General features: G+C 39.5%; 1 protein-coding gene across 1 annotated transcript in view; it reads right to left on the bottom strand.

Moving 5' to 3' along the window:
• Positions 1 to 1,220: 1,220 nt before the first annotated feature.
• Positions 1,221 to 15,693, bottom strand: part of ROBO2 (roundabout, axon guidance receptor, homolog 2 (Drosophila)) — a gene marked incomplete at its 3' end in the record, with an annotated part of 135,709 nt that continues 121,236 nt past the window's right edge. The window contains exons 23-24 of the mRNA XM_010285434.1: positions 5,998 to 6,180; positions 1,221 to 1,391 (exon numbers count right to left, since the gene is read on the bottom strand). Coding sequence (XP_010283736.1) covers positions 1,221 to 1,391; positions 5,998 to 6,180 — 354 coding nt within the window. The remainder of the gene's footprint in view (positions 1,392 to 5,997; positions 6,181 to 15,693) is intronic.

Here is a 15,693-nt window from a genome sequence, read left to right as displayed (position 1 = left end):
GTTACCTGTCCAAAGAAGATAATGAAGAGAGTTGGACTTGATTAAATTTATGGGTCCCTTCCAACTGAAAACTTTCTATGATTCTTAAATAATTTTTACTGGAGTAAGGAGGATGTTTATATTAAAATCTAAAGTTTTTTTTTTTTTTTTTTTTACACCTTCCCCATACACTGGGAGATTTATCAAGATGTACTTAAGATGAGGAGATAGACTCACTGGCATCACACCCACTCCTGTGGTCCAGACAGTGTTATGAGGGCCACTGAGGCAGGTAAGACAGTCTAGCTCTCAGAATTTCCCCATTTTGAACACTGAAAGACAGGCCAGCATGAGGAAAGTGATCATGTCTCCATGATCTGCATGACATTACAGATATCCTTAGCTGTTCCCTTAATGTTGTTTTTCCATTTGCCTGCTTCTCCCCTACGATCAACACCTAGAGGGGCCAAGCCAGGGATCAGAAGAAATGGAGGGGAGGTAGCCAGTTGGCCACCTTCCTATCCAGTCCTCCTCGGGCAGTAACAGGCACCAGTTGTGTTTTTTGCCAAAGTCAAGAAGGGGTAGACAAAGATAACGGAAGACTGAGCTTAGTCATTAGAAGAGTGGAACAGACATGCCTGAAATTTCCAGATGGGAAGCAGTGGTCAGACAAAAGTGGAGTTGTCAAAGAGGGAAACAAAGTCACTAAGGCCAGTGGATGTCAGGAGAGAAGCAGCACGGACAAGACATGAGGCAGAATCATGAGAAAAACACGGCATTTATTGCTATAGCTGTTGGGTGGCTGTCAAAAAAAACAGCACAAACCAAACAGAGCATGCTGGGACTGGCTCTACGCTTCCCCTTAGGAATTCATGGCACACTGCTACTGCTGGTGGTGGCTACTTTCATTTTATGTAATTTCCCATGGTCCATATTTTGTAATGTCAACCCACATGCCACACAGTCATTTTTGAGTAAGATTTATATTGAGATCTGAGAAAACCTAAGAGATGCTAACACGTTCCGAGCTGAAACAAAGAAAAACTCCTTGAAGACTCACTTAACCAAGCTCCACACTGCTAGCGTTGCAATGTTGCTCACATGGCAACCTGGGGATCCCGCTTCACCAAACAAATAATTCACCGTAACATATACTCCTTAAAGAATTGCTTTACGTTCTCCCATTCTGCACACCTGCTTGTTGCAGGTTATCATCAGGGACTTGACACCACAACACTTACCGTCTGTTATTCCCTCCCTACGATGAGGCAAGGGGGGTTGGTCCAACCGTCCTCCCTTGTGTTTTTTAGTGGGCCTCGGCCTCTGACTCTGATTGACAGCTGCACTGGTGTTGCTGTCAGTAGAAAAAGGACTGCTCGGCCGAGGTCTCTGAGAGGAAGGGTATGCTTTGCCTAAAAAAGAGAGAAACCAGATGACAAAATGTTATTGCCTTGAAATGGGCTGTTCTATTAATGTCTCTTCTGAAACATTAAATCTGGTCTAATTCTCAGAGGGAAGCAAATGTCCCCTCCAGGTACCCGCTGATGACAACTGCTTTAAGACACACCACAACAAGTGAAGTGAGATACTTGGCATTCTTTTGTCTTTAACTTTTATAATTAAAAGCATTCCATCTGTTGTGATAGAACTACTGTATGGCATGTAACTCCTACCTGCTCTGTGTGCTGAACAGATGTGTCATAACAACTCCTCAGCCTTAAGGAGGGAAGGAAAACAGTTCTGCAATCAGATAAAATTTATCTCTCCTGCCTTCCACCTTCACATTTGCCAAGCCAGATTCTCATTTTAGGGGCTCCCATATGCACTGTATATCTGGAGTAACTCCAGCGAGATAAACATAACTGATTTTGCAAGCTATGTAGCAGTTAAGGGCTCTTTTTCCTCAAGAAATAAAAATGGGGGTATATTTAAATGCTAAAATTTTCCTGTTCAGTTTCAGTGTTTTTATATGTTAAAAAAATAATGTATTCTGACTGAATTTAATCCTCATATCATTTTTTATATATGTAGACTAATCAAGCTACATGATTTCTCTTAAATAAAAAAAATCTTTGAGGCTGTTCTATGAAGCAGATCATTAAAAGCATCACGGCAGGAACCGTAGGAGCACAGTTCATTTACTACCTTCACTTCCTCTTATTTTGACATTTTTATTCAGCTAACTTAACTAAGCTTATTGTTTAACAATAACTAATGAAAACTAAAGAACATCATCTTTTACTTTCTTTTTTTCATTTTGCCAAGTGTCTTGGGGATGTTAATATTTTAATTCGTTTAGAACTGGTACTTAAAATTCTTACTTCTTTAATCCTATCTGCAGCGGAAAACATGTAAGCCAGTCCGAACTTCTGCTCTCGCAGTGCTACTGCAGACCCAAATGGTGTAAGAGTTGACGGAAAGTGGAAAAATGGCTGTTTGTTATTTTTCTGGTCAACTGACCCCAAGCTACTAAGGATGTTTTTTATCTTCTGGTTAACTTAGACCAGGGTCTACTCTGCTGTGAGTTATGTTTGCTGGTAAAACCTTTCAACAGATGTGCTTACCTCCAACATGCGGTCACATGCGACCCGACCTAGATAAGCCTAATCAGGAGTAATACGCTACGTGCTACACTATTTGAAATAGTCTCAGTGCAAAGAGGGCAAAGTGAAAAAAGTAGCCATAATCTCTCTCACACCGTGTTTCACATCACTACATACATGTTAGGGTAACATCTCAGTATTTTACTTCAGAGATTTCCTGACTGTCTCAGGCTTGATCTTTTACTTCTGACCGATGTGCACCCTGAGGAGGACACGGCTCTTAGGCAGGCTTGTCTCCCAGCTGTGTGTCACTGCTCGCTATTGAAGGCTGCTACATTTGAACCCCTTATGTGGACATTTCCTGACTCTCCTCTACCAAAATAAGCCCCACTGAACTTAAACAGTATGAAAAATACGCCTTTGCTAACCTGGCTCATGTTAACCCAAATGGGTTACAGAACGCCCACCCAAGCAGCTAATTCTGGAGCTGGGAGAAAGCAGTAATAAGCATTTGGGGGAAGGCTGGAAACATGAACCTCTATAGCTGGCACAGCTGCAGCCAGACAAAGAAGTGATGAAGCCCTTGTTTCATAGATAAGGATAAAACGGCAGATGAACATAAAATATTAAAATTTCATTTAAAAATAAAAGAAAGACAACTAATGCAAAGAAATTCTAATATAAGCCTGAAATTCCATCCTAGCTCACAGCACATTGCACAGATGTTTTGCAAAAATAAACTGGCAACATGCAAGTGCAACTAGTGAGTGCAGGATGAAGATTCTTCACACTTATTCTCTTGACTAAAGAAATGTGATTATTCATTCAGAATGTTGGTTTGAAAAAGAAATAGACACCAAACATTCTCCCTTTTATACCTCCACGAAAATGAGGGAAAATAAATAGCACTGACCTAAATCAGACGTGGGGCAAACACAAATGATGTGCGGGCTCCCAAAACACATTTTTCAGTGCACCTAAGAACTGATGACAGCATCTCGTATTTGTATGCAGCCCTTCCAGTAAGAGCTGCTGAGCAGTGTCAGAGCCTCTGTGGTAGATTTAGAGCGTGTAAGTGGAGACAAGGATGGAGCCACTAACTCTTGATTTAGTTTTCCAAGGGTGTTAAAAAGGAAAACTGTCTGAACTTGATGGCATATCACAAGTTGGCTTCTGGAAACTGGGATCTAAGTGTCTGGCGGGAGACACACCTTGTGCCTGGATGCACCAGTGCCTGTTGTGCTCGGCAGTCAAACGCACCCACGGGAGGAGGCTATCAAGCTGGACTTCCCCTTTCATATCAGTGAGAATGTTCCACAGCAGTTCTGATGGGGTGACAATAACTGTCCAGACTGCAAAGGCGTAAAGAGTCAGGACCTTCAGACTCCCCCCAGAGTCATGAACAGAAATAATACTGCTGCTTCTCCACTACAGGACACCATTTTGCACGACGTGGGGTTTGCTGTGGTACAGCGGGTCCATAATACGCATGTCTGATATCGATCCACGCTACCTGGGAGGTATCGTACCGTAATGAAACTGCAGTGAGCACTGGGGAGTTATTTCCATTTGCTGAGGTTTCTGTGAGGAAAAGAGGGGAGGGCTGTTTGTTTACATGTGGGTTTTCTTTTGTTTCCGTTTTGCCTGCTAGATCATTAAGAGAGTGAGAAGGTTATGATCATAAAGTCTCTACTACAAATGTTGGATACTTTGTCGTACCCTAAATTCTAATAGTTTATCCGAGGAATCAGATGCAAGTACTCAGTTTAAGTGCATTTGTGACCTGATTAAGCTAGGAAAATATACCTGACAAGAGGGGTCTCATCCTTTCCTTGTACTTTCCATTTACATAGCTACAATCCCTAATTATATTTATTTAAAAGTGTCTGTGTGTTTGTGTGTCCATGTACTTTTGCTATGTGTGTGTTTGCGGTGGAAACTGTACTTCTCAACAGCCTGATACAAGCGACATTAACTTTGGGTGAATCTTTGCACTAGCTTTTTCTGAGGCCAAGAACAACACACAAAAAAAAAGGTTGGGAAGGATTTGCTCCTTTCATTCAAGACTGTTTAGGAGACTCTTCAATCAAAACAGTATATTTAAAATTATAGTTTGGCCAAATGTGCCCATAGTAGATGAGTGAAGGTCTACATGAGTTTTTGTTTTGCTTTGTGTTTGTCAAATTATGAGACAGATCGACTTCATCAATTTTCCACTAGTGTAAGAAGGAAGTGAGGGGTTTAACTACTTTTAACAGTGAAATAACTATCTTTTAAGGATAATTGTGTCTGACCAAAGTCAATGGCAAAAGTCCTAGTGATCTGATACAAGCTGTATCTGTTCACTCTGTAGTGTGTTGGTGACATAGGACTTTGCCATCGATTCTTTTCTTCATTCCTAACGTCCCTAAAAGGCAGTGATTGCCATGAAGTAATTGCATGCAGAAAGCCTGCGGTTTTCAACCCTAACATGTGGAGATGTTTCTCATAAATGCACACATTTTACTGAAGGGTAGACTTCATACCAGACTAATAGTAAAAAATTTTAAATGACAGGAACATTATGGTGGGCAGGAATCGGCTGAGAAAGCGTAACAAAAATAAGACCCAAGTTCATACTTTGCTATTAGATTTGTGGATTTAAATAATTAGTTATTTTTGCTATTTTGAAAACACTAAACAAATGCAAATACATTCTTTTTTTCCAGAATATTTAAAATATTTTTTTCTTATCTTTTTTTGCTAGAAATAAAACATATGGAGCTTTAAAAATATGAGCTAAGTTATGTTTACTTTTCATCAACTTATTTTAGAAGATTGGCTGTTTTCAAAAGCAGTAATCACTTTACCTTTGTTACATTTAACTTGGCAGATTCAGTTGGCATAATTAAAATTAAATTTTATCAAAATATATTAACCTATTGAATTAAGTATTTTTTAAATCAGCTGTTAATAAGGCTTTTACACAGTTTGTATCGTTAACAATAAAAGAACACCAATTCACCCCATGCTTAGAAAAACTTCACAGAAAAATACACTTTTGCAAGAAGAGATGCAACAGAAGAGCAGGGATGGAGATACTAGTTTAAACATGATGCTCATCGTTGGAAATGTGAAAGATTGTGAGAAGATTTTGAAAAAAATTAAATCATCAAAGACTGCATGGCAGAATTAGTGATCTCTTCACCGAAATATTAAATGGAGCATATGTCAGTAAATCTATAGCAGAGTCAGCACAAAGGAAAACTGCAGCAGACTGAAGGTGCAGATTAAAAGCTTGTGCTATTCACTACTTAAAATCACTAAAAATGAAACGTAATGCAAGGTGTCATTTAAAACATACTGATAAAAAATATCTCCATCCACCTTATTCCATGCATGTTAGACAAGTGTGAGACGCAGGTTCACTGAAAAGAAGAGAAGAATAGGCAGAGACACCCTTCATGCAGAAAGCATCAACTTTGAGTCTACAAACCTGTTCTTGTCAGGCTGGTTCCATCCAGCCTAAAACCAGCTTTATCTGCTGCTGCAACCAGTGCTTGTGCAAAACTGCCGCTGGTAAAGATCGAGTCATCTGAGGAGCTACCTACACTAGATCTATGACTAGAAAAGTTACGGTCCTCATCAGACGCAGAACCCCATCCATTTACCATTGAACCTAAAAACAAATGTAGGGGTCTAGTGAGTTGTGCACATTTGATATTTTTTGATCATCTAAAGCTTAAAGACCCACTTAATACGTCCTTTCTCAACAGAAACCCCAAAATTCATTTGACAGAACTTGTTACAAAAGAGCAGTATAAGATCCACTTAATACATTCTTTCACAACAGGAAACCCAAAGTTTATCTGACAGAGCACCGTATAAAAAAGCACCATCAAAGATAAGTGGGATCTAACTCATAACCTGCTCAGTGCTGCTTTGATCCTGTAAACAAAATGATACATATTCTCTACAAATGTGAATGCTCCATAATAAATTCTTTTGAAAGTTAATAGATTTTACCTGTGATTGAAATGAACGTGTTTAGTTTTTTACTTATTATAAATCAGTATCTAGTTTGATATTTGCAAAACAAAGTCTTAATTTAAGACAGCACAAGTGTAAGTCTCAGTCAGTATGGCTGAACTCAGACATGGGCTTCAAGAGCTATCCTGAACAAGACTGGCATTATGGCATTTTCTCAATCGAAACTTTGAAATATATAAGCAATCTTAATGGCCTGAAGAAAGCTGACCTAAAGTAGTTCATTCTAGTGGATTAAAGTTACTTTTTTAAAAGGTTGAAAATAATTAACATTCAAGAGCACAGCAAACATATACTCAAATTTAATACTGAGTCAGTCACTAAGCTAATGCTGGCCTCATGGTACCTTCTAGCTATAGACTACCACCGCTGCAAGAGAGGGAAATGATAACAACATTACAAAAATGCAGTCAGAAACCCAGATACTAGAAAAAGCTCAAGAAAGAAATAGAGAAATCTTGACATAACTAAAAAGCATGTAAAAAGCAAAATAGTGAAGGAAGGATTCATCTTATTTACTCTTCATTTGTATTTTCTTTTATTTTTTCCAATGCATGAAGCATCGATCAGCTACCTGACGTGGCAGTACAATATATTTTCAAAGGCTATTGCTCAGTTCAGATTTTTTTTGAAGTACTGAAATTCTGTTTCTTTTGTGGCTTCAGATGGAGCTGATGATGTTCTGTACTTCTAAAAATCATGGGTAAGTGTCACTGGGTAATCCTGTACTGTGCAGTGGAGCAGGAGGCAAAGGAGGCTTAGCTAGCACCAAGCTTTGCTCCAGGAACAGGGAAGCCATGCTAATTAGTTACCAAGTCCCGCTGAGATACAGAGCTACCAGACTGCTCTTGGGACCTGAGCTGCTGCATGGCATTGCATGGTGCTGTGTAGACACAGCATATTGTTCTGAGATAGCACAGGCATCTATCTTGAAAAACCCCAAATCTGCTTTTTAAAAAAAGTGGCATGCCTATGTTGAAATAAAAGCCCAGTGAACCCATGAGAATCTGCAGAGAACTGGTTTTCAAAGATATGAAGGCACATGTGGAGAGATAAATCATGGTCCTGAGTTTCCTGACTTCCCTATTCAGTTAGCACAGGTGAATTGCTGTACATGTACATAAGATATGTGGCAGTGTAGTCATGTTCTTTAAAGACTTTTTTTAATCGCTGTCAAAGAAGGTATTGTGTTAACTAGTAAATCAATAATGACCTGCTTATTAGTACCAAATTGATAGGCTAATTAACTAACAGTGGTGTCAAATATCAAAAATAACCTGCCAAAATAAGTCATGAGTACAACAAATGGATACGGGGATTTAGTCAGTAGCACGTTGCACCACAAAGCCTAAGAACAATGGATTATTTTGTGATGCCGCAGTGACCAAACCTTTTAATGTTAGCAAAGTGGCAGGCTATAATAACAAAAGTCCATGAACTCCTAAGGTACAAGAAGAGAAACTGAAGAGGTCTATGGAGGTCTGACAGGCAGAAAGTGTGTTAAGTGCAACAGAGAGTGACAGAGTTTGATTCTGCTTGCCAAGAGCACATATAAAATTGTTATTTTCCAAACAGACTCGACCTGATGCAGACAGATGTAAAGAAGCCTAGATAACAGCAAGGGAAGGCTAAAGCTGAATTTCCTCTGAGAAGACAGTTTCTGAACAATCAAAGTGCGATAGGACATCATAGAAAATGAAGAGCAAAAAGGCTTAGCAACAGTTATTGATGATGCATGAAAAGAGATACTAGAGATAAAACACTTCATGAAGATGTAAGAAAATGAAAGGCTATAGCTGAGGACATTTTCAAACAATTGCTTATTGACATATTCTGCAAAACATGTAAGCACAAGCTGAAAGATAAAAACATGACTAGACCTACAGATATCAAAGGATGATACTCGGGTGCTGAAAATTTACCGTGTATCTTGTTCGTTTCAGGGCCTGAGGGTTTTGTACATGATACCTTCTATTTTCTTCATAGACACATATAGAAACATATACTGAACAGAGTGTGTATGGTTTTCAGTATCATAGGCACAAGACTATGGCTATTTTAAAGGAACTTAAGTTTGCATTTCCATCTGCTCACATTGCTCTGTCCATTTGCTAAGCACTCAGCTGTTACATGTAATACACATAATTTGGATGGGATGCTTTCGGGGTATGTCTAGGAACAGTTGCTATTCTTCATCTGCTCTTCAAAGGGCTGGATTGAAGTTCATCCAGTCCAAAAAAAAAAAATTAAAAATCCACCTTTTAAGTATCAAGTATACTAAAAATCTGCGAAAGTCCATAATGATCTTTCCGGTGTGTGTGCATATACCTATCGTTCAACACTCCCATAGACATGCCAGGTTCGCTTAACAATAGCTAAATTTTGGTTATCAGTAGACTGCTGCTGTCAGACTGCCAATTTTTCAGGCTCACACTATAGGAAAGCCCTGTTCCTGATCTCCTCTGCATTCCCATGGACAGCATGCGTTAGGAAGGCTAGGAACAGTGCGCTCTGCCCATGGGTCACGTCCCCTTTCCCTCTCCTCCAGCAGCTGTGTTAGGAGGGACTGCCTGTCAGCCTGGAAGCATAGCACAATTCTCACAGGGACGTCAGCTTTATCGGGTGAGGACGTCAACACAGTTGACAACTAAAGCAAATCATGACCCCACCTGGAGTACCACGTACAGTTCTGGGGTCCCCAGCACAAGAGAGGCATGGTCCTGTTGGAGTGGGCCCAGAGGAGGGCCCTGAAAATGATCACAGGACTGGAACACCTCTCCTGTGTGTGAAGAAAGGCTGAGAGAATTGGTGGTGTTCAGCCTGGAGAAGGGAAGGCTCTGGGGAGACCTTATTGCAGCCTTTCAATATATAAAGGAAGCTTATAAGAGAGATGGAGAAAAACATTCACCAAGGCCTGTAGTGACAGGACAAGGGACAACAGCTTTAAACTGAGAGTAGATTTACATTGAATATAAGGAAAAAAAAAAAAAATGAGGGTGGTGAGGCACTGGAACAGGTTTCCCAGAGAAGCTGTGGATGCCCCATCACTAAAAGTGTTCAAAGTGAGGTTGCACCAGGCTTTGAGCAACTTGATCTAGAGGAAAATGTTCCTGCCTGTGGCAAGGGGTTGGACTAGATGATCTTTAAAGGTCCCTTCTGACCCAAATCATTCTATGATTCTATGATATTCTGGTTGCTGGAAGCAGAGGCAAAACTCTTCATAACTGCGAAAGTCAGCAAGTCACCATGAGACACAGACAGCACCCACAGCTGTATGTGACCAAGTAGCTAATGGTGGAATCTCTACATTATTTCCATGGGTTCCTGAGCTATTCAGTTTCCCTGCATAAACAACTTTTTCCCCACCGAAACTTGCAGCAGTAAAACCCCGGCTTGCTTTGCCCTCCAGGGGTGTGGATATTGCCCAGAAGGCACAGGAGTGCTGGAGCCCAGCCTGGGCACCTCAGGCCACCACACAGCTGCGTTAACGTAGCAGACATGGTGGCTGCTTGTTTAAAGGCATCCACTGGCCTCTTGTTTTCCAAATCAGACGCACATTTGCTTCTCTCTGAATAAAGGCGGAATAAGAGATGCTGACGTCCCTTTCAGATCAGCTGTGCATTTTGAAATGGAATGAAACAGGCTTTTAGTGTCTCCTTTACATGCAGCTCACTATGTGTTTTCCAAGAGCACATTTGAGTTTTTACGCTTTCTGGCAACTGTAAATTTTACTCTTGCTGACAGCAGCAGTAAATGCTTCATGCAGAGCAAAATCAACTCTGTGAAAAGTTGAACTCTCTCTTCTTGCTCCGTAAAATACCTCTTGGTGCTAATGCGAGCAGAAACCTTCTTTGCTCTCGGGGAAAGGTGAGGGGAATAGAGCTGCTAGCTTCTTGTAGACCGCATGCTACTGCTTTTAGTGGCATTTTGCAGGCAATAAAAATGCTATTTTTCTTTGTAACGTGTACTCTTGCTTTACTTTAGAAAAAAAACAACCTAGTGCAACTTGTGAAGTAAAAGCTGCCCACATCAAAACTAACACTTTTGAAAATTCTATTAGATACTCTCCTGTACACACCGAACTCTACAGGCATGCTTAAAGCTAACAAACAATGTCACTGGGACTTGTATGGGTACGCTTATGTGCTGTGCTTCACAAGACCATTAAGCACATGCTAATATTAAGCCCCTGCTCTTCTGCAGGTTTTTGATGGAACAAGGTTAGACTGCTTAGGTCTGTGAAGTACGGATGAAGTCCTTGGGGACTGATGCTGCTTCAGCTGGTAGATTCAGTTACAGAATTCCTTTAGCCTTTGTACAGGAGAAAGACATTATCCTCTTTTGGATATATCTGACTACTGTCATGATTACAAAGAAAGAATGTCCAGACTTCGGTGGAAGTGATGGAATAAAACAGGCAGTAGTCATTGTACCATTAAAATAAGGAAAGAATAATAGAAGGGGCTGAGTGCAGAATACAAATATGATCATGCTTCAAAAATTAGACCTGGTCTTATACTTTACATTATACTTCACCATAAATGCCCAAATACTTACATGTGTACACCTGAAATAAACATTTCAGTTTTAAAGTTTTTATTTTGGGACAAGAAACACTAAACAAAAGGAGGTAAAAATCTTACGTACATATTCGGCACTTCATGGGTCCAACCATAATTAATGGCCTTCATAAACATTTAATGAAAAATGAATTTATGTCACTTAGCCAAATTTATTTGTGTTTCCATTTTCAATCTTTCTAGATTTTTTGGTTTCCATATTGCTGAAAGGCATAAAAATTTCTCAAATTTATTCAAGCGTTAGAAAAGAAATGCACACAGAACATTAAGTAGTTGCTCAAATGTTGCTGAGCAGTAAAATACTATGATAAAGTGGCATCTTGCTGTGTCTCTATTACTTCTTCAGCACTAAAATTAATTTATGATCAGTCATCAATTCATTTACATGTCGTTTTATGCTAAATCCATCCTTGCTGATGAATGCATATCCCTAGATCCATTAAGCTAGAGTAAAGTCTGTGCTTTACAATATGACCCTGCTAATTGTTGCATTACCATTTTTATGAGATACAAAAAGTAGTAGTTTCCTATTTTCTGAGCACATATTTAATCCATGAAACACATTCTTCCTCTTAAATGCAATCTGTCTAACTGCTTATAAAATAGAATCTTTTGCAATAGGTATCCCTAAGCAAATCAATATAAGTATTGAACTCTGCCATGGTAAAATATGGCTTGTGAAAATGATTTTGTGTAATTTTCAAGAATTATTCTATTTGCGCTCAGACACAATGAATGAACAACTTTTACCATACAGACAGTCATCAGTGATTCATTTAATCAAGACCAAAACATGCCAAATAAGGGATTTTCTTCATTGCTGAGCTATACAACCTATGGAGATCTTTACCATTTCAGATCTATATAATTCTATTAAAAAAAACAATTGTTATCCGTTTGCAGTGGTACTGTTTACAAGACTATCTCTCTGCTTATATCAGTTTGTATCAGTTAGGTAGAAAAGGGATTGTTCTAATTTCTGTGCTAGTTAATGGATGTATCTCTCCCCTCAGTCAAAATGCACGACGGCTGAAGATACAACAGCTTTCACTACCAGCTTCACTGCTGGTGCTCAGGGGAGAGAAGATAAGGAGAAGGCAAAGAAAACCCCCAAACCATAATACTTTGATCTGACGAAAGTTAGTGGTGTTCTTAGTGATTTCAGTGAGAAGCAAATTAATTTCTTATACAGTCATTGTATGCAATTAATTAAGTCTATTGAAGTAGAATAATATAACAGACTCTTTGTGACCATTCATCCCGTAACTCTGCACAGTTATTCATTATAAAGGCAAACATTAAACATAAGTAAAAGAAAAAAACGTATTTCAATGTGTCTCTGAAAGCAAAAATAACCCTAAATAATTGTGAATTAAAAGTCAAGTGAGCAGAAGTTTTACAGCTGCTTTTCAGGTTTTTTTGTTCTTTAAATCAGAATCGGTAGCTCAGTATGGCAACAAACCATGCAGGGAATGAAGCAAAACTTTGGCTTTAATTTCATATTCCATCCCACAAACGTCCAAATCTAAGCCTCCCTCCTTGAGTTTTCTTTGCAATATCTGGAAAATGTTAGGAGACAGTTACTGTGCGCTCCTCCTTTCTTTTCACTTTATTATACATGTCAACATCATGTCTCTGCCACCTGCAAAGAGAAAAGCTTAATAGCGCACATTAAATCCTTGTCTGAATCTTCAGTTTAGCTGTAACTAAAACTCAGGGGCCTGGAAGACAACCTGACTTTTAAACAGTTTCAAGGAGCAACACTGTGGTTTCAGAGGTATTTAGCAGTTTGAGCTCGGCTCACACAGCACCAGTGTTTCCCCTCAGAGAATCCCACATTTGGCAGTGGATGAAAACCTCGCGCTCGGCTCGGCCATGAGGAACAAAGTACCGTTTCACTCCGAGAGCGGGTATCCGAGTCATCGCTGAGGCGTGCTACCAGCACAGGGTGAGGAAACTCGCCCTGCTCGCCGCACAGCAACGCTGTCTGGAGGAGTCTGGACCGAGGGATGTCAATTTAGATTTCTCACAAACACTGAATTCACAGGGCACGCTTCAAAATGAACAGAAGTATTGCTTCATCTGGGTCAGCTGTTCTCATTTGCCTCCCTTTTTTTATATAATGTTTAAAGAATTGAAAACGTGGTATGTAAAATCCTAGGAAAATGCTGGTTTAAGTCACCAAAAGCCCTGTGAAATTAAATAGCTTATGTATTCTCAGGGCAAGAAAGAACAATGTCGTTGTTCTACAGTATTCTAAAAAGCAATCAAATTAAAGGATGAGAAAGAGCTTAGGAACAATGAATGCAACTTGTTATATACCCTCCTTAACACCAATAAATACAGCCTGGAAGAGTTAACACAAATAGATAAACAAAAATTAAAATTCTCTTTTGAAACAATTCACTCAAGTATAACAAGCAATTTCCTTCCACTCCTAGAAAAAATAAGCCCTCAGAAAATCAAGGTTTTACCTATATAGTAATTGAGGAAAACAAAAGTGGTTTTGTTATTTGCAGAGTTTGCCATTTTACAGATCATTTAGACTAACACTCTGCCTGTATTTTTGTAAGGCTATAGTTCTGTAACTGTTTTAAGATAATCTAAGTGTTGGCTATAACCTATAGGGGCAGCCTGTCATTTTGCTTCCCTTCCAGCTGCGCATTCCCTTCCTGCAGTGCTGGCAAACACCTTGTCATGCAATGAACCAGATCACGGAACAGATCCGGCTAGTAATTAAACAACAAAAAGCAAAAGAAAAACCTTGATTTTCAGCTGGATGAGGCCACATCAAGATAGTGGTGGAAATGAGCGGGAGTGCACTTAGATCACCTTAAGTACACTCCCAGTCTACGTTACCAGGTTCTGCCCAATTTCATAGAATCCGAATAGTTTGGGTTGGAAGGGACCTTTAAAGGCCCTCTAGTCCAACCCCCCTGCAGTGAGCAGGGACATCTTCAACCAGACCAGGTTGCTCAGAGCCCCGTCCAGCCTGACCTTGAATGTTGCCAGGGATGGGGCATCTACCACCTCTCTGGGCAACCTGTGCCAGGGTTTCACCAACCTCATTGTGAATTTTTTTTTCCTTATATCTAGTCAAAATCTTCCCTCTTCTAGTTTAAAACCATCACCCCTTGTCCTATTGCAACAGGCCCTGCTAAAATGTCTGTCCCCATATTTCTTATAGGACCCCTGGAAGGCTGCAGTAAGGTCTCCCCAGAGCCGCCTTCTCTTCCAGGCTCAACAACCCCAACTCTCTCAGCCTGTCCTCATGGGAGAGGTGCTCCATTTCTTCAAAAAAATACACCATGAAGTTTTTAACATTCCAATAATGAAACATTTAACACTCCAATAATGAAACAAGATTCATAACTATTAGAACAAGCTTGAATGTTATTCATAAAGGGATAAATTATAGTAAGCACAGAAATCTACAAATTAGAGCAGAAATGCATCTATTTCTTACTTCGCACTAGGCAGGATGGTCCAAAATACTAGGTGAAAATGCAAATGTAAAAAGCATTCATTTTCTGATTTACAGATATATCAACGTTGACATATTAATACACACCAAATGGAAAATATAGAGCCACCTGATTTTTTTTTATATTTCTGTATTACCAGTGCAAAACCCTTACTGCATTCCTAATGGAGCCATTAGTGAGATATGCAAAAATATGCAGAATTATAGCCTAAAGAAGATTACACTAGAAATTCAAGCGAAGTGAGTTAACGTACTCATGCACTAATAAGTTAACCTTCTCAATTCGGGGATTTAAAGTTTAACTCTATGGCCTTCAGTTGGATCTGGATTTCAAATCGCAGCAGCAGAGATACAATTCTTAAATCTTAATTAGATTGGTAAGCAGTCTGGCCCTAGGGTGAAGGAGAACCTGGAAAGTGGGATTAAGCTACACACTATTTAATTCAACAAGGGAAAAGGAAGAAAATTATAGGTATTGACGCTCCATCACTGTCATATTCCTGCAGTGTTTTCAGAATAGCAGGGTTTAAGTAAGGGTGCAAAACCCTTGGAATTTCAAAGGTCCAGAACAATGAGATGAAATTCAGCAGTGCTATGGCAGTAAATTGTACTGGGCAAGTCTCCCTTACGTTACAACTAAAAATCAGCATTCTTGCGCAGAGATCAAAGGCTGAAGAAGCACCCGCTAGCTTTTATGAACTATGGACACTATATATATTTGGGTCTCCAATAAAGCTGTACATTATGGATACAGTATAGTATATAGAGGGAACCTAAAGGGAAATATGCCGATGCCTATGAAAAAGTTCATTATGACCATATAAAATCTGTATTTTTCAAAAAATGCCATTCACTGCCTACATTTCATCAACAGCAATTTTATTCATTCAGATTCTGTGCATTAGTTTAGCATGCCTTTCTAGGTCCTCTTTGATGATCCCTATTGTAACTTTCCAAAGCATGCAACGGGCTAGAAGCAGTGAAGGAAGTAGGATCAGAATAATTAAATGTCTTCACCAAAAAGGAACAATTACTACATTCAGCAATACAAAGTAGGTTCAAAATACACATTTTCCTACAT

The sequence above is a fragment of the Phaethon lepturus genome, unplaced genomic scaffold (assembly GCF_000687285.1).
Source record: "Phaethon lepturus isolate BGI_N335 unplaced genomic scaffold, ASM68728v1 scaffold12414, whole genome shotgun sequence".
NCBI lineage: Eukaryota > Metazoa > Chordata > Aves > Phaethontiformes > Phaethontidae > Phaethon > Phaethon lepturus.
The sequence above is the reverse complement of the archived record's forward strand: the minus strand, read 5'-3'. Positions and strand labels throughout refer to the sequence as shown.